General features: G+C 39.1%; 1 protein-coding gene across 6 annotated transcripts in view; it reads left to right on the top strand.

Annotated features, from left to right (window-relative positions):
• The window catches only part of LOC129368033 (rho GTPase-activating protein 44-like), a 63,181-nt gene extending 37,968 nt beyond the window's left edge, over positions 1-25,213 (top strand). Inside the window, exons 12-23 of one of the 6 annotated variants that reach the window (XM_055042804.1) lie at positions 4,624-4,705; positions 4,793-4,873; positions 5,886-5,999; positions 6,236-6,327; positions 6,457-6,637; positions 9,354-9,371; positions 10,634-10,825; positions 12,268-12,798; positions 13,999-14,114; positions 15,194-15,577; positions 16,822-16,875; positions 19,379-19,457. In XM_055042804.1, the coding sequence (XP_054898779.1) occupies positions 4,624-4,705; positions 4,793-4,873; positions 5,886-5,999; positions 6,236-6,327; positions 6,457-6,637; positions 9,354-9,371; positions 10,634-10,825; positions 12,268-12,798; positions 13,999-14,114; positions 15,194-15,577; positions 16,822-16,829 (1,799 nt within the window). In that variant the 3' untranslated portion in view covers positions 16,830-16,875; positions 19,379-19,457. Of the gene's footprint in view, positions 1-4,623; positions 4,706-4,792; positions 4,874-5,885; positions 6,000-6,235; positions 6,328-6,456; positions 6,638-8,142; positions 9,215-9,353; positions 9,372-10,633; positions 10,826-12,267; positions 12,799-13,998; positions 14,115-15,193; positions 15,578-16,821; positions 16,876-19,378 lie in introns of those variants that run through there. The other 5 variants (XM_055042803.1, XM_055042805.1, XM_055042806.1 and 2 more) reach the window with 5 other exon arrangements.
• Positions 25,214-25,297: the final 84 nt, after the last annotated feature.

Here is a 25,297-nt window from a genome sequence, read left to right as displayed (position 1 = left end):
TCATAATCTGAGAAGCAAACCTCAGTTTTGCTTCTCAGTCAGGGACAGATCAGAAAGATGAGAATCACAAATATTATCTGAGAAGCAAGCCTCCCCAGTCGAGGAGAGATGGATTAAAAAGAAAAGAATTGAAATCATCATAACTTGTGAAGCAAACCTCCCTAGCCAGGGAGGTTTGCACAGTCGAGGATGGGTTAAAGAGAAAATCGTCGAAGATATCGTACCCAGATGGACGGTTCTTTTTCTGAGAGGTACCTTTTTCATCTTCTCTTCCATGAAATACTAAATCACATAATTTCCTTATTCCGGTTGTGACAACATAACAGATTCCAAAACCAAGAGGTAAAAACAAGCCGACTAGCATTTCCGCCATCGTGAAAATTCTTGTGCTGAGTTTTGAAGAGCTGGTTGGATATGAACTGGTGTTCTGAAACACAAGCATTCATAACCTGAGGTGTTCTTTGATCTAGAACCGCATGTCATAGATCAGTGGTTCTCAAACTTTTTTCAGTGATGTACCCCCTTAAAAATATATTTTTAGTCAAGTACCCCCTGACACGGGCAAAACATTTTTGGGAGAAAAAAACAGTGCTGTAAAATCACTGTCTGATTTATTAAAGCCGAACACCTTATATCAGTGAACCTGACAAATACATTCATATTGCAAACATTACATGTAGAAACAGAACACAGTGACCACCAGGAAGGCATAAAACCAGTCAAAACTGAAATATACAAAACAGTGCTAATTTATATTGGTCTCTGTAATGGTACAAAATTAAATATATACAAAAATAACTAAAAAGTGTTCACAGAAATAAATCTATAACTTAATTACAAATAAATTATATTTTGTTTACAAAATAAATTAACTTTATAAATAAAGATTTGCTCACAAAAAAAACAATAAACGTCACCTCTTTTTTTAATCTTTTCGGATAAAAAAAAAAAGAAGATTGCACTTTAATCACTTTGCATTGAACATTTGATTCGGTTTGAAGAGTAAGTAACGGTGTCATTAGACAGAGTTTTTAATGTATCGCTGATTTTTTGTACAGCATAGTTTCAACTGCAGCGGGCAGCAGCAGGTCTTCCGCTATGGTGAACGGTTTTTTACCTTTAGCAACGAGCAAAGACACGGCGTGTCTTTGCTCGTTGCTTTGGCTGATGTAGTGGAGGCTTTTCGCATTGTGGCTTTGGATGACTTGAACTCAGAAAGTTTTCTCCTGAAGAACTCCGGTGTCTTACCAACGTGACATCCATGTTTTGTGGTGAGATGCCGCTGGAGGTGTGCCGGCTGCATGCTAGCGTTGGCTAATTTCTCCCCGCAAAAAAAAAAAAAACACAGTGCGGGGGGTTAGAGATTGTGGACGTAAATCCCATTAAAACATACTTTTCCATGTTTGTTCTGTACTTCGTCGGCTCTGGTTTTGCCTTTTTCACTTTATCTGAACTTTCAGCAGCATTGCTGCTAGGCTTTAGCCACGTCTCTATAGTTACAGTGTAGTCATGGTAACAGTGCGCTGGGTCCGTTTTATTTTATAGGATATTGAAACTAAATACTGAATATAAAATTCAGTGCATGAACACACATTTATACTTTATTGAACTTTTTACAAAATAATTTTTCCCAAGACTTATTATGAGGAGCCGACTGATTTTTTAAAGATATTTTGAAAAGCTTCAGTACCCCTGCAGTACCTCCATGTACCCCCAGGGGTACGCGTACCCCCATTTGAGAACCACTAGCTACAATGAGCTCTTTATAGTTCCAGGGAAATGTCTTCCTACTGCTCCTTGCTATTGAAACGATCAGATCAGTTCTGTATGACCCAAACTATTAACCCTTTCCAACAGCATCACTTAATCATTTGAGGCGCCATTATGTTAATTACTGTAACGTCAATTACCGTATTGAGCAGTGGCAGAGCTAGACTTTTTTTTCAAGGGGTGGCCAAAGGGTGAGCAAGGCTTTATCATAGGGGTCCATATACAAATGGACCATTCCATGGAACGAAAGGAAAAAATATTTGTTTCCTTTCGTTCAAAATTAATTAATATAACTAGTTAGGTTATAATTCAAAGCTTTCATATGACATAGCCTACTTACATTTCAGTCATTATAAAACTTAATGGTTTTTCACATATTCTTAAAACACACATTTCAAGCAAGAGCTGGGAGATATAAAACATTAGAGGGCAGCATGTGCACTAAAACATGTTAAAAGAATCTGTCTAAAACACCATCAACCAGCACTAACATGGCTAATACAATAAACGAGGCACTATGCAGCGGTGCACAACCATTTTCTTTTCTTTTTAGAAATGTATGACAAGAGCCGCCTCTCATTAGGAAGGTAACAGCGGTTACCGCTGAGCGGTAAAATGTAAATACCTGCAAAACTCCTCGACGGTGTAACTCTAAAGCCGAGGATGTGTTTTGGATCAAGCAGGACCCACATGTCAGTTTAACCAATGAACAGCGTCGGGCATCGGGCTGCCTTCAGGGACAGTCGGAAATTACAGTTTTCCTGGCAAATCTTTGCCGATCTCATAAGTATTAAATTTTAAAATTACAATTTCCAGTGGGGTGGCACTAGGGGTGGCCAGGGGTCTGTTGGGGGTGGCAAGTGCCACCCCGGCCACCCCTCTGGCTCCGCCACTGCTTATATACCTTCTTAGTGATGCTTCACTAAGAGTGATGACTAAAGAAATACAGTTTTTACAAAAGTCACTTTCTTATAACATAACCCATTTGGAAATAAAAGTGAGGTCTGTGCAAAAGCATTTCCAGTCAGTTCATAAGGAGAATTAGGCTCTTTTTGTCTTTGTTGGAAAGGAAAACAGATTTTCTGTGCATTCATCAGAAACTCGTTTTCTTTGTAGCAGCAACAACATACAGCATCGGTTGAATTTAGACACAGCTGAGCAGACTTAAAGGTACATGCAGCCGTTTCCCCGTGAGGGATGTCCTGATGTTTGTCATCAGTCGTACTCATACCTTTGGGAAATGACAACAGCAAAGCAGAGAGAAGGAAAAGATGAGCTGGAAAAGAACCCAGTCAGTCGATACCTGCTCTCAGCCACTGTGGGACCGTGTGTTTTCTGTTGCTTTAATAGGTTTACTGTTGCTGAACACAGTCTGCAGGTATTAGGACAAGATTACAAAACTTAACACTTGTTGCACCAACATAACTATGAACATGCCTATTATCCATCCATCTATTTCCTAACAGCCTTGTCCCCTTGTCAATTATATTTTATTTTAATTTATAAAATATATGTGGATATAAAGTATATGTACTGTATATGTAACATAATAACCTAATATATACTATACTATTTATTATATAATATAATATAACATAATATATTGAATTATATTATAAATAGTCATATAATATTGACTTATTTTCAAGAAATTTGAAACTCTTGTTTTCAAAATTCAGTGTGGTTGCATCATCTTTTTACCCAGGAATTAGAACAACTCAAATGCGTTCTTAAAGCCCCCTGAATTAATAACTAACATTCACACTGACTTATGACCAATAGAGGGCCTGAAATACCAGGAAAACATTCAAATGAAAAGTAGCAAAGATGTGCTGTCTAAATCTTCTTCAGTAATAAAGTTGTTTTGTATCGAGGAGATGTGTTTGTATCCATGACACATTTCTAATGGAAAAAAAAAGTTTTCATTCTCATTAATGTTTCCTTCTTGTCACACCATGATCACCGTCAGCCACCATTTTTTTTTTTTTTTACCATTATCTCACATCAGCAGAAAAATGTCATTAATCCATCAGAGATTTGTAGAAACGGAGGCTCATTTTCTCCTCAGCATAATTATGTTTGAGGTTAAAATCATGCGAGTGAAAGAACGTTTATAAAATACAGATAATGGGGCTCATTTTGTCTCTTCAGAGAGACATTGAAATGGAAAATGGCAAAAAGAAAAAAAAAAGAAAAGCAAAAAAATATGGAAAAGGAGCTGAAACGAGAAGCCGTGGAGGTTGCAAATCGCATATCAAAAAGACACTTAAATGATAAAAGTATAATAATGCTTTCTCTCTCTCAGTTTCCTCTGCTTTGTTTAGATGTGATGATCATAAAAAAGGGAGAAACAGCTTCAGAGTTGATTATGTTAATGTAAACAAACTCTTTTCATTGCAACGTTGGAGCTTAGTTTGAGCAGAGTTAGACATTAAATGGACATGCACAAATATTCACGCCATTTCACATGTAGTCATAATTTACCATGCATTATTGTGCTTTCTGATTCAATAGCGTGTCCAGCTTTGCATATTTGGAGACTGAAACTTATATCCATTCTTTCTAAAGATGTTTAAACAGAAATTTTAATTTTACTGTCTTTACACCAGGATCCACATGTTTGCTGTGAGCTCAGCATGGATCATATTTCACTTATGAGTATAAAATAATTTGAACATTTTGATACATAGAGTATAAAAGCATAAAAACTGCAACGTGGAATAATACTTTACGAGACCCTGTAATGTTATGCGATAAATACGTTTTCCTCATGCGCATATTATGCTCGCATGCATACATGATTACGCTAAATGCATGCGATGCATTCACATTGTGGTTTTATTCTCTCTTCAGGTGCTTTAAAGTCGTACCTGCGTGAACTCCCCGAGCCATTAATGACCTTTGAGCTCTACAATGACTGGATCCAGGCCTCCAAGTGTGTATCTTCACAGAATAACAAACTCAAAACATGTTTTCTAATATCTACGTGCAAATAACTGGCAGAGTTTCTTTTGTTCCGCAGCATCCAGGACCAGGAGAAGAGGCTGCAGGCTCTGCTGGGTGCCTGTGAGAAGCTGCCGTGTGCCAACAACAACAACTTCAAGTGAGTCAAATTTTGAAGTTCTCTTCCTTCATTTTGTGATTGTACCTGTAGGTAATTACTGCAGCACAAGTACAAAAATAAAGAAAAGGATTTTCAGTGTAAGATGTAACAAGAGAGCAGAGGGATGCATGCAGCTGCTGTGTTTTTAATCCCTTTTCTGATACAAGTATTAATTGTATGTTTAGGCAAAATATTGAAACGCAATAATGGAAAAACATCTGATCATGAGTTCATCAGGTTTAGTTAATTCACAGGTAAATCTAGAAGATGGAATATGGCTTTTTAAAATAACTATTTCAGTTCCTGTCATATTTCGGTGTTAATCGTTGCTTTTAATCCTGAGGGAAACATCTCCAGCGGCTGTCTCATGAACAACTCGCAGGGGTTTGTCTTGCGATCAAAAGACAAAAGATGTAAGCCGTGATGAGAACGTTGAGAGGAGAAAGAGGATGAGAGCCAGGCGGAGCAGCGTGGAGCCGCAGCTCTTCTCAGGGTCGTTTTGAAATCTCACAAATAGGACAATTTTCCAGGCAGCGCTCCTGACGGCAGATCTGTCAGAAAACTGTTTCTCAGAATGATGAGCCGCTGGATGGTTCGTTTGAATTAAGCTCAGTTTCTAACAACACAACAATGTAGTTATTCTCTGGCATTGGCAGTTGAGTTTAAAAATAATCAGTTCTTCTGACTGGAAATGTGCGACTTTTTTGATGAAATAACATCAAAACATCATTCAGAGAAGTGTGGAAACATTCTGCATATTTCTCCAAACAATAGCCACTGACTTTTTATTTTAAAAAATACAACATGTGGGTTTGTTTCATCTTCATTGTGTCAGTCAAGGCAGATTTTGCAACAGGAATGAGCAATGAGATTCTGACTGATTCAAGATTTTCCTATTCACAGCGTTTTCTCTAAATATTTAGTCTATCGAGGGCAACTCATTGTCAGATGAGTGGTCAGATTTCTGCTGACTGCTGGAGAAAAACTCATGCTTTCCCCCTTCTACTGACAGGTATTTGATCAAGTTTCTCTCCAAGCTGACTGAAGACCAGGATGTGAACAAAATGACTCCTGGAAATATCGCCATCGTCCTCGGTCCCAATCTGCTGTGGACTCACGATGAAGGGTGAGACGCCAGCGAAGCCATAATCACACCAGAAGTAGAGATCACTGATTTTGGGGTAGATCACGATCCACTTTAAGCAGCAGTTCTTATGTAATATGTAACAGGATCGCTCTGAAATATTCTTATCTTTCAGTTATGTAAATATTTTTTTCCTGGGATTTTGTAAGTGTGTTGTTGCATAAAATATTTTTTGCCCTAGTGTAGCTGTACACGTGTTTCCTGTCTGTGTGCTGCAGCAACATTACAGAGATGATGACGACCGTCTCCCTTCAGATTGTCGGCATCATCGAGCCCATCATCCAGCACGCTGACTGGTTCTTCCCCGGAGGTCAGAAGAAAAGAACCGACAGACGATGAAGCGCAGTCTCATTTTTTTTGTTTTTTACAAAAACTTAAATCTTGCTAAGTTTAATCTTTGATTTTTTTTTTCTTTCTTTGTTTATTTTATTTCTCTTAGAAATTGAGTTTAATGTCACTGGGAACTACGGCAGCCCAGTCCACACCAACCACAACGCCAACTACAGCCTGATGCCGTCTCCAGACATGGATCAGGTGGACCGTAGGCAGAACGATCAGAGCCGACGGCCGCTGAGCGTCGCCACGGACAACATGATGCTGGAGTTCTACAAGAAAGACGGGTACGGGTCAAATCAGCTGAACTTTCAGCTGAATGTGAGAGGAGCTTGTTAGTAATTATGCCTCTTCGACTTTTTAACACTTTATCACCCTGCAGTCAAACACTTTCATGGGATAAACCAAGAAAAATAAATCTATAGCGGTACAGAATTATGTTTTTTACTAATAAAACCAGCAAACTCTTGCATGGTTAGTCTCACAGACTAATGGCCTAGTCTGGACTTTGACTAGGCCTTTCTACCACATGAATAAGCCTTGATCTAAAACATTCCACCATACTTTTGATCCAGTCTGTTGGGGATTCTGACAGTTTCTCTTCCAGGTTTGCTAGTTTTAGCTTCACTCAGCTTCCCACCATCACCTTTCACGTCTCTGCTGAAGCCAAGCATTTCCATAGCATGATGCTACCACCTCCTTGTTTCCAAAAAGTTAGATTTTTTACCCCCCATCGATTCAGCATAAAAAGATTTGCATGTTTAAAATCTGCCTGCAGAGCTTTTCTGAGCCCGTATCTCCCAAACAAACGTACCCAGTTAATAACTGACTTGATAAGACCCAGTTATTTAAATGAATCATATGAAGATATTTTACTTGTTGGAGGCAGTTCTATCTATACAGCTCTGTGTTTTTCATTGAGCTTTCTTGCTAAATTGTTATCTGCCTCTTCAAATTAATGGTTGTCCATTACAACACCACATTTTAGATACATGTCTGGTTCCGTACATTTGTGCACTTCGATCTGTTGCATGACATTATCAGTCATGTGTTGAGGCATTTTGACGTTTTATTCCTCAGTGGGTGTTTGCACCCTACATAGAAAAACCCAAACAAAATTGTTTGTTTGGGTTTTATTAAAAAGAAAAGTGTACTGGGAACATTTCTAACCTGTGAAGCAGTTTATTACTTTGTAGTGAAGGCGGGGGAATAAAGGAGTTGGCGGTAATTGTTGCAGTTGTAAAAGAATGAGGCAGAGCAGCTTTAGTACAGGATTTAAAGTTTTAACTAAGCTTAAAGGTTTCAATATCAAGCCTGCAGCTTTTGATCACAGATAATGAGGCTTTAAAACATAAATGAACCTAGAGAAAATGTTGCAAAGCTGGCCTTAATGAATGAAACCCTACTTTGGATGTTGTTAGGCCTTTATCTGCCTCTGAATCATCCAAGATTTCACATTCTTACTCAAAAATCTGACAAAAAGGAGACAAAGTTTATTTCTCATGCCTGTCTCCAATAAGAAAGTTTTCCTGTGATTTCGACATGACCTCAGTAAATAAGATGCTTTGCCCCGAGGTGGACAGAAACGACTCATCCTGCATCGGCTGCCCTCAAGCCTTCGTCCCGTTAACATACAGTTTGGGGGCTGAAGTTTAGTCTGTGAAATAACCATTCCCACAATCCGGGAGCCGAGGAGGAGGATTAGTGGAAAACCAGCCAGTCGCTTTCTTTCTCTTTCACTGCTTTTTTCCCTCTACCTCTTCCTTACACCCGCTGTCTTATCGGGGCCCAGCGAGGAGGATGAGCTCTGCAGCCCAGGGACCGCAAGCAGCCGAGCTAATTAAACCTGGACTGATCAATGGAGGGAGCTCTGCTTCCAGTGAAAAAAAAAGAGAAAACACTCATCAAAAACCAGAATGAGGCTTCTAAAGAAACGCGATACGAGGCAGACGCATGCCTTGTGGCTGCGACATTTGGCCACAGGCTTCAATATGACTTGTTAGGATTTTAATGGTTTTCAGTGATTCAGAAAAATATGATGTGTGTTTGTAGTTTGGCATGTGTTGTATTGTTATATTATCTAACCCTGCTTTAACTTTTCTACCGAGTCATTTTCTTTTGAAAATGTATAATTTACCCTCTATTTTACAATTTTGAAATTGCTGATCACATGTACAATGCATTGACGCTTGTGGACGTAAGGCGACAAACTGGAGACGTTGCAGTAGCAAGGTACTGTATAAAGCAGACTCCTTTTTATTCGTGAGGGTTAGAAACCACAACCCACCACAAATAGCTTAAAACTGCAAACACCTGAGACTTTCGAATGGTTTAGATAACTTCTCACCACACAACGTGATGTAGAAGGACTTCAGGTGGGCTTGAAAAGCAGCCAAAGAAAAAATAAATCACAATATTGTTGATTAAGGGAAGTTATTTTACCTGTTATTTTGCAGTTATTTAATAGAACAGCATAGAAAAACTTTATTACTATTCTCCTTAAGGTGCATTGTTATAAAACCCTTAGCGCTACAACAACATCCTGTGAAGAGAAATGCTTCTTAAATGTTGAAAAAGCACAAGCAAAGACAAACCTTTGAGTGACCAACCAGACCTACATAGAAAAACAAAACTTGAGAAACTGTATTAGGAGCTGCAGAAAGCCTTTCATTTTGGGGGGAAATTATGGTGTATCCATCAGGGAAACGCTGTCCTAATTAGAGTGAAATAGAGCAGTAATTTTCTCCCTGGACTTGATGTCATTGAAACACTGAAAGTAGTGCATATTTTACACGCAGCGTGACTGTCGTTGCTCTTTAAGTCTCTTTTTTTCCCGGCTCGTTTTTCTAATCCTCTCGACTGCTGCTTCGTTTCTGCCCCTCGTTTCTGCCCCTCAAGGTTTTACGTGTCGCAAAAGACAACAGTCAAAACTTTTCTTATTTTGTGTGTGTGATGGTTTTTGTTAATGTCCTCACAGTTCTTGTTTCTGTTTTAACACTGCAGCATAAGGAAGATCCAAAGGTAAAGTAAGACTTCGTTTACGTCTCTCGGTCCCGTCACGTCCATCATGTTTGTCGTAGCTGCACATTTAAAGGAGCTGACAGCCATTGATAATTTGTTCTGCTATTCAGGTGTGTCTAAAGCAACACATTCGACTGCTAATGGAGCAGATTTTGTTTTCCATGGTTACATAAATGCATCCCTTCAGTCACCCTGAACAGAGATGTTCAGGTTTGAAGACTATTTCAGCTGGAAACACTGACTTTTGTTCTCCTTATCTTAAAGTTGTTCTGTAAATTCAATTAAACTTACTTCACATACACTTTATCTGTAGAACAACTTGTCACTTTTTTGTCTTTGTTTTGCAGTTTTGCTATTAATTCTCTAATTAAGATCAAATCTTTCCTGCCGGTAACAGTTTTCTACACTTACTTGCCTCTGGTATCGTCAAATAATGGATAAAGCCACAAGTCAGAGTTCTTTTGAGTGTTTTCATTGGCTGCTTTGTGTTTTTGCTGTTTAGTCACATTATTTGAATCAAACTCCTCCTCCTTCAGGAAGATTTTGCAGACTGGAATGACAAGATTTCATTATCAAAGATCTTTAGCAATCATTTTGTGCCAAGTACAAAAATCAGCAGTACAAGGATTCTTAAGTCCTGACAAATTTCCTGCAGAAACAAGGTTTAAGTGAGTCTGCTTGAACAAGCAGACTCACTTATTAGATGCCTGATCCTACAAATTAGCCCAAGCAAACGCGCTCAGCTCAGCAACTTAAACAATCCCATTTAAAGTCAGTCATTTTCATCATTACCACGATCCTCAGTTTGGTCGTAGTTTGGGGTTCGTCAGTGTCAAACTCTGGATCAAACATGGCGGAAATCCTAAACTAAAAATCTTTAAAAGTCACATAATTGTGATGTCATCAACCCAATTCTCTGCCTTTCAGTAGTGTTTGTATTGTCAAATTACACTTTTTTTTTTATTATAGAAAGCAAACCGTCACTGGATGGAGTTTTTAAAAACACATTTTGCCATCTAATAATATTTCTAGCATTTTGAAGGCGATAAAACACTCAGAACGAGGCACCTCCTTTGCTTTTCAGGAGAATCTGCAGAATAAAATGAAGTAATAATTTCACTAATGTTGACTCAGTGTTGGAATCAGCTGTTCAGTGTCAGGACAAAAGCTGAATTCACATTCTGGAAACCTTAAACACGTTCCCTCCTCCAGCCCAAACCCTCCTATCATATGATTGGCTGTGCATCTTTGTCCCACTGCAGCATGGGTGTCAGGGTGATGGACACTTCTTGGGTGTCACGCAGGGGTCCGTCATCGGCGCGTAAAACATCCTCAACACCGCCAAACGTGCACCCGTCTACCCCGCCCGCTGACGCTCCCATCCCCGAGCAGCCTGGGGATTTCTATGTGTCCCCGTCCCCGACCCCTCCTCCCACTAGCAGCGACCGAGCCAGGTAAGGCCGCGGTGCCTCGCCCTCCTGTCCCCCACAGGCCTCCCACAATGCTGGTTTCCCCTCTTCGTCACACAAGGCTCCCGTCCAGCACAGCAGAAACCAGAAACTAAACCTACAGTTTGTTTGTGCTGTCATTCATCCTCTCACCCCCGAATGAACCTCAGATTCAACCTCTGATCAAGTGTTTTACATTTTCTGTCTTTTTCTTTGGTCTGCCATTTTTTCTAAGCTGTTAGAGTCCTTAATTTTTTCCCAGAGTGATAAACTGCATGTCATCACCTTCCTAAAATAAGTTTTTTTTTTTTTCCAAAAGTGATTTTGCCCATTGCTTTAGGAAGATGATGATTGGAGTGAAACTTGCATGTTTCACTCCTCTGTAAATTTAATGTTCAACTTTAATGTTGATTAAAGTGGATAACAGTTCATTTCTGGTGAAGATAAAAGTATTTGCGGTGCTATGTAAGTTTTCCCATGCCATGAACTATTTCTCTTTTGTCAGGTTTCATCCACAAACATCAATATTTGTATTTAATGTGACAGACAACACACACTAGTGCATAACTGATGTAAAACTAAATGAATGCCTTTCTACAAATAATCTGTAAAGTATGGCGTTCATTTTATACAGCCCCCTTTTCTTTGATTCTCCTAAGTAAAATACAGTAGAACAACTTACCTTCAGAAATCAGCTGTTCAGTAGATGTGTGTATTCCTCAGTATAGATCTCGCTGTTCTGAGGACATTTTGGCCTATTTGCAACATATGTGGAAGAAAACATGATGAAACATGGTGGTGGCAGCATTTGGCTTGCTTGCATTCTGGAGGAGATTCAGAGATCATTGAAAACAATCCTGGAAGAAAACAAGTTCAAAACCCCCAAACACTCAGCGAGAACCACAATGGAATGGCTAAGAGTTAGATGGCCTAGTCAAAGTCCAGACCTAAACACAGCTGTGATTGAGAGTTGCTCTCAATTTAATCTGACTGAACTTGAGAAGTTTGGCAACAACAAACCTGCACAAGTTTCTCCAGTAACAGTTACCTCAAATACAAATAAACTTTTAAGGTTTTTATTGATACGAACCACTTGCCGATTTCCTTCCACTTCCTCACTCATGCACCAATTTTTATTTCTCCATGAAATGGAAACCCATTGAAATAAATTGAAGTTTTGTGCCTGAAACGTGACACAATGTGAAAAAGATGAAGGGGTGTGAATACTTTATAAACTTCCCTTTTTGTTTCAGTTTTAGTCTCAGTAACACATAAATTCCTGTTTCATCTATTTGTTTCCCATCTTCCTCTTCAAACACCTTTTCTGATTTCCGCCCTGTTAATCAAACAAACTTCGATAACGACTCTTTCTCTCCTGAAGTTCAAATAATTCAATTGACATCAACGGCTCAGTTCCCCATGAAACGCTGATATTCTTATCATTGCAGCTCAGACGATGCTTCTTCCAACTGGTCCGACTCCTGTTACGTCTATCCCTCCCCTGAGGAGGAGCGACCGCCTCCCCCTTATGCCTCCTTCTGTTCCTCCTCTTCCTCCTCTTGCTCCTCCAACTCGTTCCCTCACCACTATAGCTACACCCGAGCACTGCAGAGTATGCGTCCCGCCGCTCCCACTCCTGAGTCCGTCGTGCCCCCCGGCCCGTCCCCTCCACCACGCCTAGCCGGATGCAGCCCTCCCCCGCTCCCCTTCTCCCCGTGTCCGTCCCCCCAGCAGCTTGACGTCAACTCCAACCCCAAACCTAACTCTCTGCACCTGCCCAAACGGGCCTCCCTGCCCGACACTATGCATGCGACCCTGTCCGAAACGAACGGCTCCACCCTTTACATCAAACCCCCGCTCGTTCTTACCCGTCACGACCTGTTCCTGGGCTCCCCCAAACCTCCCATCACCCCTCTTTCTGCTCCCCCTCCATGGGCAGCATCTGCCTGTAGCCGGGAGAAAGGAGCCAAGCTGAAGAGGTAAATGGAGATCCAACTCGCTCCGACTTCCAACACAATTCACAAAAACCACAGAGCCAAAGGGGAACGGGGGTGAGGTCAGAGGAGGGTGTGAGTAGGAGACCCTCTCCAGCTCCCCTCTGTTTAGTTTCATTCATGTATGTGAATGCAGTAACTCTGCCTTCAGTCATGAAGGCAGAGTTACTTCATGGCTGGAAAACACGGAGCAGAACGGTTTGCGTTTGATGTCGTGTCTGCATAAGTATGGAAAACAAAACAAACAGCATTAAAAATATGTATATTTGCAGACTTTTACGATAGTACTTCCATTGTTAAATCATATTTCCTTCATTTATTTTTTCTTTCTTTTTTTTGTTTCGTCATGTTTATTATGAGTATTTGTTTAAAATATCAGCAGTTTGTGGTGAACTTTAGTATTTTTCCTTAAAAATGGGCTAAAAGTGGACAATTCTTCTAAAATGAGCAATAAATGTACAGAATTCGGAGACAAATGTTGAACACTTCCATGTCAGGCAATGAGTTCATGAGGACACCAGAGTCATCGTGGCACCTAAGAGGTTATAAAAATGAGTGTGAACCTTGTTGAAGCTTTTTTTTCTCAATCTATATCCACCTTCATCTTTTATGCAACTGCCATGTTTGGAAATTTCATAACCATCCATGTTGCCTGGATATTCAGGAGACGGTTGCCAGGCAACAAAGGGATTTCAAAGCTCCCATTGAATACGATCTCAACAGTGGGTGATCATGAGTCATCGACCAGTGAGCCCAGTAGGTCCAGTCGGATCATAACGTCAGTGTGAACGCAGAGGAAACGCCAGATGAGGAGATATTAGTCAGGGAGGTCGTGATTCAGTTTGACATTAGAGAAAACACAAACGTTGTTTCACCCAAGATTTCATTCTCAGCTGCAATTATCAGAGCTGCAACTATCGTTATATCCAGGGAGAATGTTAACTGGTTGCACTCCGACCTTCAGGTTCTGCAAACATTGGCATTCTGCCTGCACTCCTCTGTAAAAGTAGGGAAAATCCATTAAGCCACCAGAGTTCATTGGAGATTTCCACACTGCCTGTGCAACAAGTGGTCACTCTGACATTAACCTGCGGTTCTTCTCACATTGCTCTGCTTATTATGGCTGATAATAAAAATTTGATGCAACACCTCTCTGTTTTTTTTTGTCCTGCTTTTTTCCTGTAGCACTCTGAAAAACAAAGAGCTGTCTCCGGTGATCGGACAGAAGGGACTCCAAGGAGTAGTGACCCCTAGTGGACAGTCACAGCACTCTGAGCACAGCCCGCACAGTCTGAGGAGAGGTGAGACTGACCTGATCATGCGCCATGAACGACATTCGCTTTCAAAACTTTCTGCCTGAATCGAATACCCTCAGATACAATCTATGGATAAATGTCTGCGTAGTGGCCCTTAGATTCTTCGGCTTTCTTGCAGACACTCAAAGGTTTGGGGTCAAAAGGGCATAACTTTATTTGGTGGGGTGTGCATAAGACTGACATGGCACTGTCATAAACATGACATAACACCTGTTGTGAACATGAAAGAGTCTTTTAAAAGTCTCAAATTTGCATTAAATATTATTTCCAAAATATAGCAAAGTTAGCACTTTCAATGGACTTCTAAAACTAATTTTAGAGCAACTTTGCATTAAAAGTGTCATTATTTACCGAATGACACTTTATGACAAGAGTCATAGACATTCATAAAGAATCCTTCATGTTCATAACAGATGGTATATCATGTTTATGACAGTGTCATGTCAGTCTTATGCACATCCTGTCAAACAAAGCTCTGTCAATGAAATGCTCTCTGCTCTCTCCCTGATTAATTTCTGTCTTGTCTTTTCACAAATCCCATTTTAGTAACATGCTGTCCTGTTTTTTCTGTTGCTAATTATTGATGAATATTTTAACTGTGCCATTGTGTTTATGCAATACTGGGACTTTTTGAACCCTTCCCCTGACTGAGCCTTTTTTCAAACAACTTCTTTTTAAACTTTTATTTATTTATTTATTTTATTTTTTAAATGGCTCAGCTAAAGACTAAAATTGATGAGAATCCTACCAGCACAGCTTACCTTTATTTTGGTTTTTATCAGTTTCAGTGTATTTGGGTGAACATAGAAGACCAAATGTTAGAACTGACTGCTAAAACAAATAATTAGCATAAGGTTGTGAACGCCCGTTGTGAATCACATTACAGCAGCTTTTTCATTTTTTGATCATTCTCTTTCTAAGAGATTATTAACTTGTGTTCATTTTAATTTTAAAGGTCAAATTAAAGTTCGGAAATGATTTATTGTTTGAATCTTTTTACACTGCGACAGGCATGCACACTTCTCAGGTTCTCTTCTTGCTTTTTTTTTTTTTGTTTGTTTCAGCAAAGAAGCTGGCCCCTATCCCACCAAAAGGCCCTTACTGCCAGACAGGAGCCATGTCAGACCAGTCGACAGGTCAACCGTCTCCAGTCAGTCTGTCGCCCACCCCTCCAAACACACCCTCCCCTTACGGCTTCAGCTACCCACAGGGTTATGCCACCATTGGTTCCCCGATCCAGTCCCATACGGCAACCACCCCATCTCTGTCTTCTCCGCCCTCGCTGGCAGGCACGCTCACCAAGCCCAGACCAACCCCTAAGCCTCCTCGCCAGAGGCCCAACCTGCCTCCGCCACAGCCCCCCTCCACACCCGGCACGAGTCCCCAGCCTCTGGAACATTCATCCAGTCTCCTGGACGGTTTACCCCCTGGGGAAAGCATGTCCACAGGTAACGTAGCAGCAAATGTGACTGGACGTCTGAGCAACAACATGACACGTTTGTGTTTTAAAGTCTCATAAAGTTAGCTGGTATACCTTAAATCTTGTTTTATTGTATTTTCAAATTTGACTCACGTTTCAAAATGTATTTGAGTCTGATGGATTGCCACAATTGCACATTTTTAGACTCTTTATATAATATGTATATTGTTCGTGGTAAAAGAGAGTGCAGATTTCATTGGATATAATCACATATTAATTTCACACTAACGGATGAACATAAACAAATGATTAAACAGGCTTAATGCTCAGTGTTGCTTGGCTAAATAACTGAACTAGACTCCCCAGTGTTCTGGTTTTCTATAAATAAAAAGATGTAAAGATTCCTTGGAGCGATTTTGGCTCCTTTTGTTTTGGACTTCAAGTCTGCTGCTCGAGTCTGACTCCTAGTGGCTGTCCAAGGCTTTACATTAAACTAGCAAAGTCTAACCATAGTCTTTTTCTACATATAAATTGTATTTATAAGTGAAATTAAACAAAGTGAGCTACATTGTAAAATACAGAATAAATAAATAAAATAAATAAAGATGACCACTTATAACTTGCTGTATCAACCAACAAAATTAATTTAAAAAAAAATCAAACATAGGTTGAATCACAGTGAAATCTTTCATTTTGACAGTATTGAACCATTTTTTTTCAAATAGAAAAACATGTATTTTCTCTAAATGATGTTTTCGCATTCCTAAATGAAACCACAAAGTGTGATTTTCAATGGAAAATCCTTTATAATTAAAATGACTAGTTAAAACAACTTTAAAAGTGAAATGAGACTTTCTCTCTCACATTGTCACTTTCAAGTAACAATCCTCTCGTCTTTTCATTTGTAAAGTTGTTTTAAATAGTGTTATATTTTCAAGCAGTACATTTGTAAAGTTATTCAATGTTTATGTGTGACACTTTACAACAAGAATACTTACATTTTATATAATTTTATACTTTATACTGTCACTTTATGTTAAAATATTTAATAGAAGTTGGAAAAACATCCAAGTGTTAGAAAACCAGGTCTAATAATAATATAGCCCTTGACCTACTTTTCTTCGCCTTGGTTTTATCGCGTCTCTGCGCTGGTCGCTGTTGAACTTGATGTTCTGTTCATGTTTTTATTTGTTTCATCTCCAGCAGATTTTCATCCTGTTCAAATCTAACTCTTGCTTCTTGTCTGACTGCTCTGGTTGTCTTGAATTTCAGCTGTATGAGAGGCGAGGTTCACTATCATTCTAAGTGTCAGAGGGCGTTATTAGGGTAAGCAGGATTTCCTGTGATGAAGAACCTCTTCTCCTCCCGTCTCATCCCTCCCTCTGCCATCTCACCTGAACATGGAGCCGCTGATGATCTTTTTACAAGTTAATGCTGCTAAACGAAGCAGATTTTGGGTTTGGTTTCTCTGCTCTGCGGCTGCACAACTCAGTTTTTTTATTATGTGTTACACCTTTACAGAGCTGTCCACACCTATTGGCACCCCTGCTGAAAACGAGTAAAGAATTCAAAAGGAAACATTCAGTCGAAACACGTTTATTTAAGGGGGAGAAATGTTCATGGATGTTTTCTTTTCTTCCTCCCAATCACTAGTTTGACACTTCTTGTTTTACTCTTTCAGGTTTTCTAGAAACTTTTACTTTTGATAACTTTTGGTAATCGATGACAGTCTTGCTTCCCACTTTTCAAAATGGGAAAGACAAACAAACTTCCCTTTAAAATGAGCCAAAAATATGTTAAAATAGCTTCTCACCTAAGATTGTTTATAATTAAGTTTTAGACAACTTAATTGTTTTAAACTTAAAAAATTCAGTTATCTAAGTTTAAACAACTTTAAACTTAACAAGGAGGATGTTAAGAACCACTATTAGAGAACTGCAGCAGGACGTGGAATTCTGGGATCATCAAATTTCCATAAAAATTATTACATGCATTTCTTTTTCAAGGAAAAGCATTGTCTGACCAAATTTAATTTGTACAATCACCATCATTTGTTTTGCACTCTGTGGCCACATAAAGTTATTCTAAATGCCAGAAAACTGCTCTTGAGCCACACTTTGGACATCCTTACCCTATTCTAGACAGATATAGCTCAGAAGAAAGATCAAATATTCATCACTTTGCTGCAAACCTGTGAGGTTAGTCTGCTATAGAATGTTTCAGAAGAACAATTATTCCTATATATTGGAAATTAAAGAAATGACTTTCAGTGGGGCATTACATCACTGCATATCTTTCAATATCTTCACCAGAGGTGCCATTAAAAGTGGCAGATGCTGCTTTCCCTTTGTATATCCAGCTGCTAACATTAAACACATTTTGTTGGCGTTTGCATGGAGGCTGAGAGTGGTGCATGTCCACCAATAGGAATCCTGCACCTTCCCATCTCACAGTCTCCACATTCACAGCCCCCGCCGACCTCCTGACCCTCACTACACTGTTATCACGCATCACGGCCCTTTAAACACACTTCCTGTCTGTGGCGGTTTCTAGTCGTTACTCTGCGAATGTCATACAAGACACAGCAAAGCAACAATTTCCTTCAGATTGATGTGCAGCATCGCTGCAGACGACTCTGATCTTGTGGTTTTTGGTCGTGTCTCTGATGTAGATAATAATTAAACTAACCGAGCTGTGGTCACTTGCTGCAGGGATACATTCTCAGATAATACAGAAGTATTTTATTTGTGAAATGAGGACGAAGCTTGAAATCATGATAATTTTTGGTAAAAATATCTAAATATTTCCATTTGACAGTGAAATTAATTCATATGTATGTGAATTCAAAATGTAAAATTGGACTTATAACACATAGTGGCATATTTCAGACATTTATTTCTGACATTTACAACTTATTTACTTAACCTACGACTAATAAAAAACCAGTTCAGTTTCTCTAAAAATTAAAGAATGTGATTATACTGGATGAAAATATTTTTAATTAAGAAATGTACATTCTACATCAGGAGGGTAAACCACAAAGGCAAATGCTAAAAAAACTAGCACTTCACAGAACGCTGGATCCAGATGTATTCCTGGAAAGTTTATTGGAAGGAAAATTTGTGGTAGGAAAAGGACTGGCTACTTCTCTGAAGTCCGTTGGAAAGGCAAAGAATCGGATCTGATATTTAAAACTAAATTGAGATGAATGCAGAAATCTGGTTAATGGTAATTAGTGGATCTTCATTTTTTCAAATTTCATCTGTGAAAATGTCTCTTTAAAAGATAAATTAGACCAATCAGAATCAGCAGCATGCGCTGGGCGGCTGGATTTCTTCAATGCTAGAATTGAGGTCAAAGGTCACACAAGATCCATGCTTTCCCCTCCATGCAGAAGCTGTGGAGTCCCAAAACTAACAACACAGACAAGACGAATGCCGCTGTAAAAGCTTCTTCTTCTTCTTATCGACTCCATGCCAAGCCGTAAACTGCGCTCTGATCAGTCACACAGTTTATTTACTGGACAGTAAATGTTTTTTAAGAAATTTCTTATCTAATATTTTCACTTTATGAGACGGAGTTGGGGAAGCAGAAACCAAATTTCCTGATTTAATAGACGCATGTTGCTCTACGTATAGTAACGTCACGGTGCATCCCTCCCGAGCTTCTTTATTCTTTCAGTCATTCATTCCACTTGTGATGACCTTTTATCGTGTTTTCACATTGATCAGGACGATCCGCTTCAGTCTGCCTGTTTATGTCTAACTAAATGAGCATTTTTAGACTATATTTCCCTGCTCATTATTGTCTCCTCTGTCTGCTCTGCCAGATTCCCTCTGCAACTTGGACATTCCCATCATCAACATGGAGCTGGACAGCATCTTCGACTTGACGCACATCTCCCCCTTCAGAAACTCAGAGGCGCTTCCGCTGTCGCCAAAAAGCAAAGCAGACTCAGAGGAGGAGTCTGAAAGCACAGTGCTATGACCCAACATCGCATCGTGTCCCGTCAGACCTCACCCGCCCTCCGTCCAGAGGGACCGACATGTAAAAAAAATCGCCTCTCCTCAAGGAGCTTTCCATTTCACCTACGATTAGCATTTTACAGTTCCATTTCCTGGATTATTTTCAGATTTTTTTCTATGTTTTCTATTAGTTTTTGCCTTATTTAAATCACATGCAATATTGCCTTTAACGCCACGCAGGAGGCTGTCTGGATGCTGGAGGAATGGGAGTTCCCCGCTGCTGCTGCTGCTGCTGTGTAATGAGTGTCACAACATCACCGCTCGTTTCCCACACGATTCATTTTTCCCCCTCACTCCTCAGGGGAAATGCCTCGCTCGTGTAGTTCTGTCCAGCCTGAGCGTTCACTGTGAGTGTCAGTATGCGTGTGTGTGTGTGGGGTGTGTGTGTGTGTGTTTTGCTAGTGTGTGACTTGACAATTGTATGACATAATGTTGCACTGTTGGTGTCGTGGAGCAAAAGCAGGAGTGCATTATTTTAGACAAGTTGGCGATTATGTGCTTTTCTTTAAAAACAACAAAACGAATGACATTCAGCTAGGTGATCAGACACTGGATATTTATTGTTCATACAATATATTTTCAGAGTATATGATATATTCACAATAGGAATCCAATCAGATCATATTTTGTATGAAGAGGAGAGTTATATAGGGGACATTTTCACTTTTAATGGATGCAGGCAGGGAGCTTGGAAATATATGACATGCATACTGTAGTTTATGAAAGATGGAGAAATTCAGACTCTAATTATTTTGTCAGCAATCAGAGCTGTAGGGGACCTTTTTATATTTCATTCCTCAGTCTGGAGAAGCTTTACGAGGATATGGATGTGGAGGACTGGTGTTATGACGCCTGGACTTTCCAGCAAAGCTGCTACAGTGCTAGACACTGCTACCCCAGCTTTTCCGCTGTGGAAGAAAATCCCACTCTCTCTGTGACACTGTCAGACATGTACTCCAAGAATACATGGGGAGAGGAAAGAACATGATGCTTGATTTTCTGTTTTTATTTTTTATTATTATTGTTTTTGCTCAAAACCTGTAAAAAAAATCCATAAAAATTAGTTAACAAAATAACAGAGTGTAATTTAAGCCCAGCATAAATGCGTCTGTTCTGTGAAGGTTTGTTAGAGGATACTGATGAAATCTGGCTTTGATGGAAGAGAGGCAGAAAGAAAGAAGAGTGGTTTCCAGGAGATGAAGCCCAAACTTTTTCAGTAAAAAAAAAAACCAAGTGAGAGGTGTGAGTCAGTCGATGTACGTTGTCTTGAACACGCCGTTCCCGTTCATGGAGATGCTTTGCTTCAGCAGAGAGAGAAAAGCTGGTCAGATCTGACTGGGAAGAAGGGTAGATGTAAAAAAAGTATTCCTCCAGGAAGCAATCATTTCTCAATAGCTGAGGCTCCAGACCCTCTGAACGAAGCAAACCATATAACCAGGCGACCTTCTAACGCAACATATAACCAGATCTAAAAAGGATTTCTTTGGATCTAAGTAAATCTATGTTAAAGCGACTCTCTCCATTCGATCTGATTGAGTTTGAATCTGCTGCCTCTAGATGTGCAAATCTGGCAGAGAGTCTAAAATACTGTAACTGCAGTGAAACGTGACTCTACAATGCCATGCCTAAACTGTACAGATTTTTTATTTGTAAAATGTTTTAGATCCATGCATCATTGTCCTTCCACTTCAGCTATGTGGAGGCTTTTCCGAGGCGTTGCGTCCTGAGTGCAGGTGCCTGCATCACAATTCTCTTTACACTGCGACAGATTTTCCCAGTTCTAACAAGTAAAGCACTTTGGGTAGAAGATAATGGGAGTTTTCACCCAGTATGAAGCTGGTGTAGCTGGTTCTATAAAAACGCAGCTCTTTCTCTACTTCATCTTAAACCTCTGCAGTGGTTGCTTTTCTTGCTACAGAAAGATAACAAGATCTGGCAGCAGCAGCAGCTTAGTACTGGAACCAGTTTGTGTTGTGTTGCACTCCAGGCTTCATATGAGAAATAAACCAAGCAGTCTCTTGTCATATCATAATAATAATAAAAAAAAAAAAGACAGCTCTTAAGCACCACCAGAAAGAAAATGTGCTGTATTTTTATGAATAAGCAAAATTTTTTTTCATCACAGTGCCATTACGCCTGCAGTTGCAGTTTATAGGAAACTGATGATGCTGATATTTTTGGGGGTTTTACTGGTGATCCAGAGGCAAGAGCAAAGATATCTGTATATTTGTTTATTTTGATGAGAGTATTTATAGATATATGTCTGAGTACGGTTTACTTGGTGTAAGGAGCTGTGAGTATTTGCGCTCCACGTGAATCTTGTCTGAGGATTTAAACAAAAAGAAAGAAATTACGTATTCAGACACAGGACCAGATTTTTTTCTGCTGCCGCATTAAAACTTGAAAATCAGTCAAACTGATGTAACGAGGTTAGGAACAGCAGCAGTTTGCTACATGCCTTGTGGAGGGTTTCGTCGTGACCTATCCAACCTGTAGGACCTTCGGTTTCTGTCCTAAGAACGTCCACTGTGCTGCTCTGCCATCGCCTCTCGGTGAGTGTGAAACCACGAAATCGCAGGACTTTTGTAAATCTTGATGCGCCTGTAAATATTTATTCTGTACATACGGACAACAGGAAGAGTCAGATATATCGAAATCTATTCACATTTACCGAAAACTAAACACGCTGTACATATATGGTTATAATGTTGGTGGTTGTAGCACAATAATGTCACATTTACACATCAGATGGTGGCTTCTCTTTTCTACATGGAAACATGGTGTTTGTGTTGCAAACTTCCGGACCTCTCAATCCTTGTTTTTAGCTTTATTGGTAGAAGAAACAGATTATACCACATCTATTTTTGTCTTTAGCTTCTTGGTCTGACAAGTCATTGCAGCTACATGATGCAGCATGGCATTTCACTGGATACTCAAGTTATTCTGGCCATTTTATTTTACATTTGAATGTGTGAATGTGTATATTTTAGTTCTAATTATTTACACTACTTGACAACAGAAACTGCACCTGTGATTGTGGGATTGGTCACAGCACCTGTCAGCAAAACTGCCTGATAGTCTAGATCAGGGGTGTCAAACTCATTTTTGTTTTGGGCCAAATCAAGAACATAAATGCTCTTAAAGGGCCGGTTGTGCCAGAATATTGACAAACCTGTTCACAAACTGATAGAATATCAATGAATTCCTGAAATTAAATAATATTATTGAATATCTTTTCAGTCCCTCCAGGATTTTGTGATGTTTTTTTTTTACAATAAAAAGTGTTTGTGGTAGTAATTTGGAAATATTTACCATAATTTATGACGGTAAATCCAACTTTTTATTACTCGTATCGGTAATAGATTATGATTTGACTTCAATTAAGGCTGACGCAGCTGTTTAGTACAAGTAAGAAAGTTTTATACAATTTTTGAGAAAAAATCTGCAATAAACTTCCTACTATTAACTCAGAAAAGTGCTGGGATTTGTTGATTTTGTGAATTTCGACAATAATTCTGAAGAAACTGGAGGGATTGATTGATTGATATAATTTGGCAGAAAACAGATAAAAACTACATTAATTTGGTTGATAACAATATTTAAGCACATTCAGTGTTTGGTCTAGAATCTAGAAGGCCACATATAAACTTACTGCGGGCCAGATCTGGCCCACGGGCCTCGAGTTTGACACGTGGTCTTGAGCTTCAATTTGCATTTTTATTCCACTGATAAAGGAAGTCCAAATGGTTACAAGATACAATTACAGCTTACCTTTTTATAAATCAACCAGTGAAGAGCAGATATAAATCTTGATATAGCATTTTTATTGAATCGACTCTTAAAGGTTAATTTATTTTAGAGTTCAGTTCAGAGAGACAGTTTGATATAGTTCAACTGTTTATGGCTGTGAGTTTCTTCATCATGGTTTACAGTTAATGAAAACCTAAATTCTGTTGTGTTCTCAGAAAATTCTAATACAACAGACCAATAACAAAGAATTAAAAGGGTTAATGTTTTAGATACAGCTCCATGTGGCTCTTTTCCTTCCACTCAACTTTCCATGAATGTGCTTTGCTTACAGGACTTGCAACGACCTTTTGTGGTTCTCCCTCCTTGAAGAGGGTTTAACTGAGTTTCTGCTGTTTATTCGATCAAATCAGCAGGTTTTACTGTGAACATTGAATTTCTGTATAAAAAATATTATCCTGAATATATATATATTCAGTATTAGAAATCGGTTATTTTTATTACAATACTGTCAAATTTACTGAGTAGTCGTTGTGGGTTTTCATTGGCAGTAATCCATAATTAGAAGAATTTACAGAAATAAAACCTTAAAATAAATCTCTGTATGTATAATCAATCTATACATGAGGGTTTTTTTTAACTGAATTACTGGAATAATTTGACTTTCAGATGTTTTTTTTTTTTTTTTTATCAAAGAGCACCTGTACAGGACATTAATTTAAGTTTCCATGATTTTCTTCAGTTTTTACAACCCCAGCTTTTAACTCTCTGGTAGCTGATACATTTTATGTTTTGAATCGTTTTTAATCTGCTGTCATGTCACAATCGATCGGATCCACCAGATGAATTAGCATAATCCTGCAATAATCAAGTAGTTGATAATTAGGAGGAGAAAAACAAAGCAAGAACTTAGCAGCCATTGTAGTTGGGCTGAGGTCTATCTGTCTCCGCTCTGTGTTGTTTCCTGTTGCCATTTTTTCACCAAATGATTTCAGAACACATCAAACTTCACATCCCACATAGTCTTCAGCTTTTTGAGCACTGACATATATATAAATATATCTATATATAAGGCCTTTTTCTACACAAACAGCTGGAATGTACAAACAATATTCACCTCAGATGGAAGCGGGTGTGTCGCATCATCCACGTAGTTTCATGCATCAGACTGGATGGATGCATCATGAGCAGTTCTGTGGGATGAACTTCAACATCGTCTTTTGTGCATTGTCTACAGCATGCTTTTTCACCATGCCTATGAAACACGTCTTATATTTGGTCCTATCTAAATGTGCTTGTATTTATTTTCGATGAGAGAAAAGATCAGGCTCCACAGGAAGTAATAGTCAGTGCTGCCCTTTACCCTTTCCTTTTTCAGCGAAACCCCTCGTCAGTTCTTAAATCATTCAGACGTTTCACTCATATGTTCCACCTTGTCGTGAAAAAGCAAATCAGCTCAAAACAGAGACCACGATCCTTTAAAAAAAAACCCTGTTTAGTAAACTACTGGACTTTAATCTACTGGAACGCTGTATATCCTAGAATAATCCAGTTTAGTGTGTAGATTACACTGTGGTGCATGCAGTCATTGCAGCCAAAATACTCACTCTTATTCTTTTTTTTTTTTTTCATTTTGCAAAGATTCAAGTTATACGTTAAGGGGCCAAACTGAAAAGGGGAAAAAAAAAAAAAAAACATTTGATCCAATCTTTGTGTTAAACTGTAGTGATGCTGTTGACTCTCAAAGTCTGGAGTAAAAAAGGAAATTGCAGTTCTTTAAAAAAAAAAATCTTTTATCTCTTGGTCACCAAGTGGAATTCAGTGTAAGACGGGAAAAAAATAAAAGTTTAATCATCCGAATGTTGAAACTATTAAACTTGTTTTTATATTAATCTGATGTCCTTTGTTTCTGTTGCAAACACATCTAAATCTCAGATTCGGCATATGGTTAAGAATTTAGCATAATCTAATTCAGA

The sequence above is a fragment of the Poeciliopsis prolifica genome, unplaced genomic scaffold (assembly GCF_027474105.1).
Source record: "Poeciliopsis prolifica strain line A6 unplaced genomic scaffold, Auburn_PproV2 SCAFFOLD018, whole genome shotgun sequence".
Classification (NCBI taxonomy): Eukaryota; Metazoa; Chordata; class Actinopteri; order Cyprinodontiformes; family Poeciliidae; genus Poeciliopsis; species Poeciliopsis prolifica.
The sequence above is the reverse complement of the archived record's forward strand: the minus strand, read 5'-3'. Positions and strand labels throughout refer to the sequence as shown.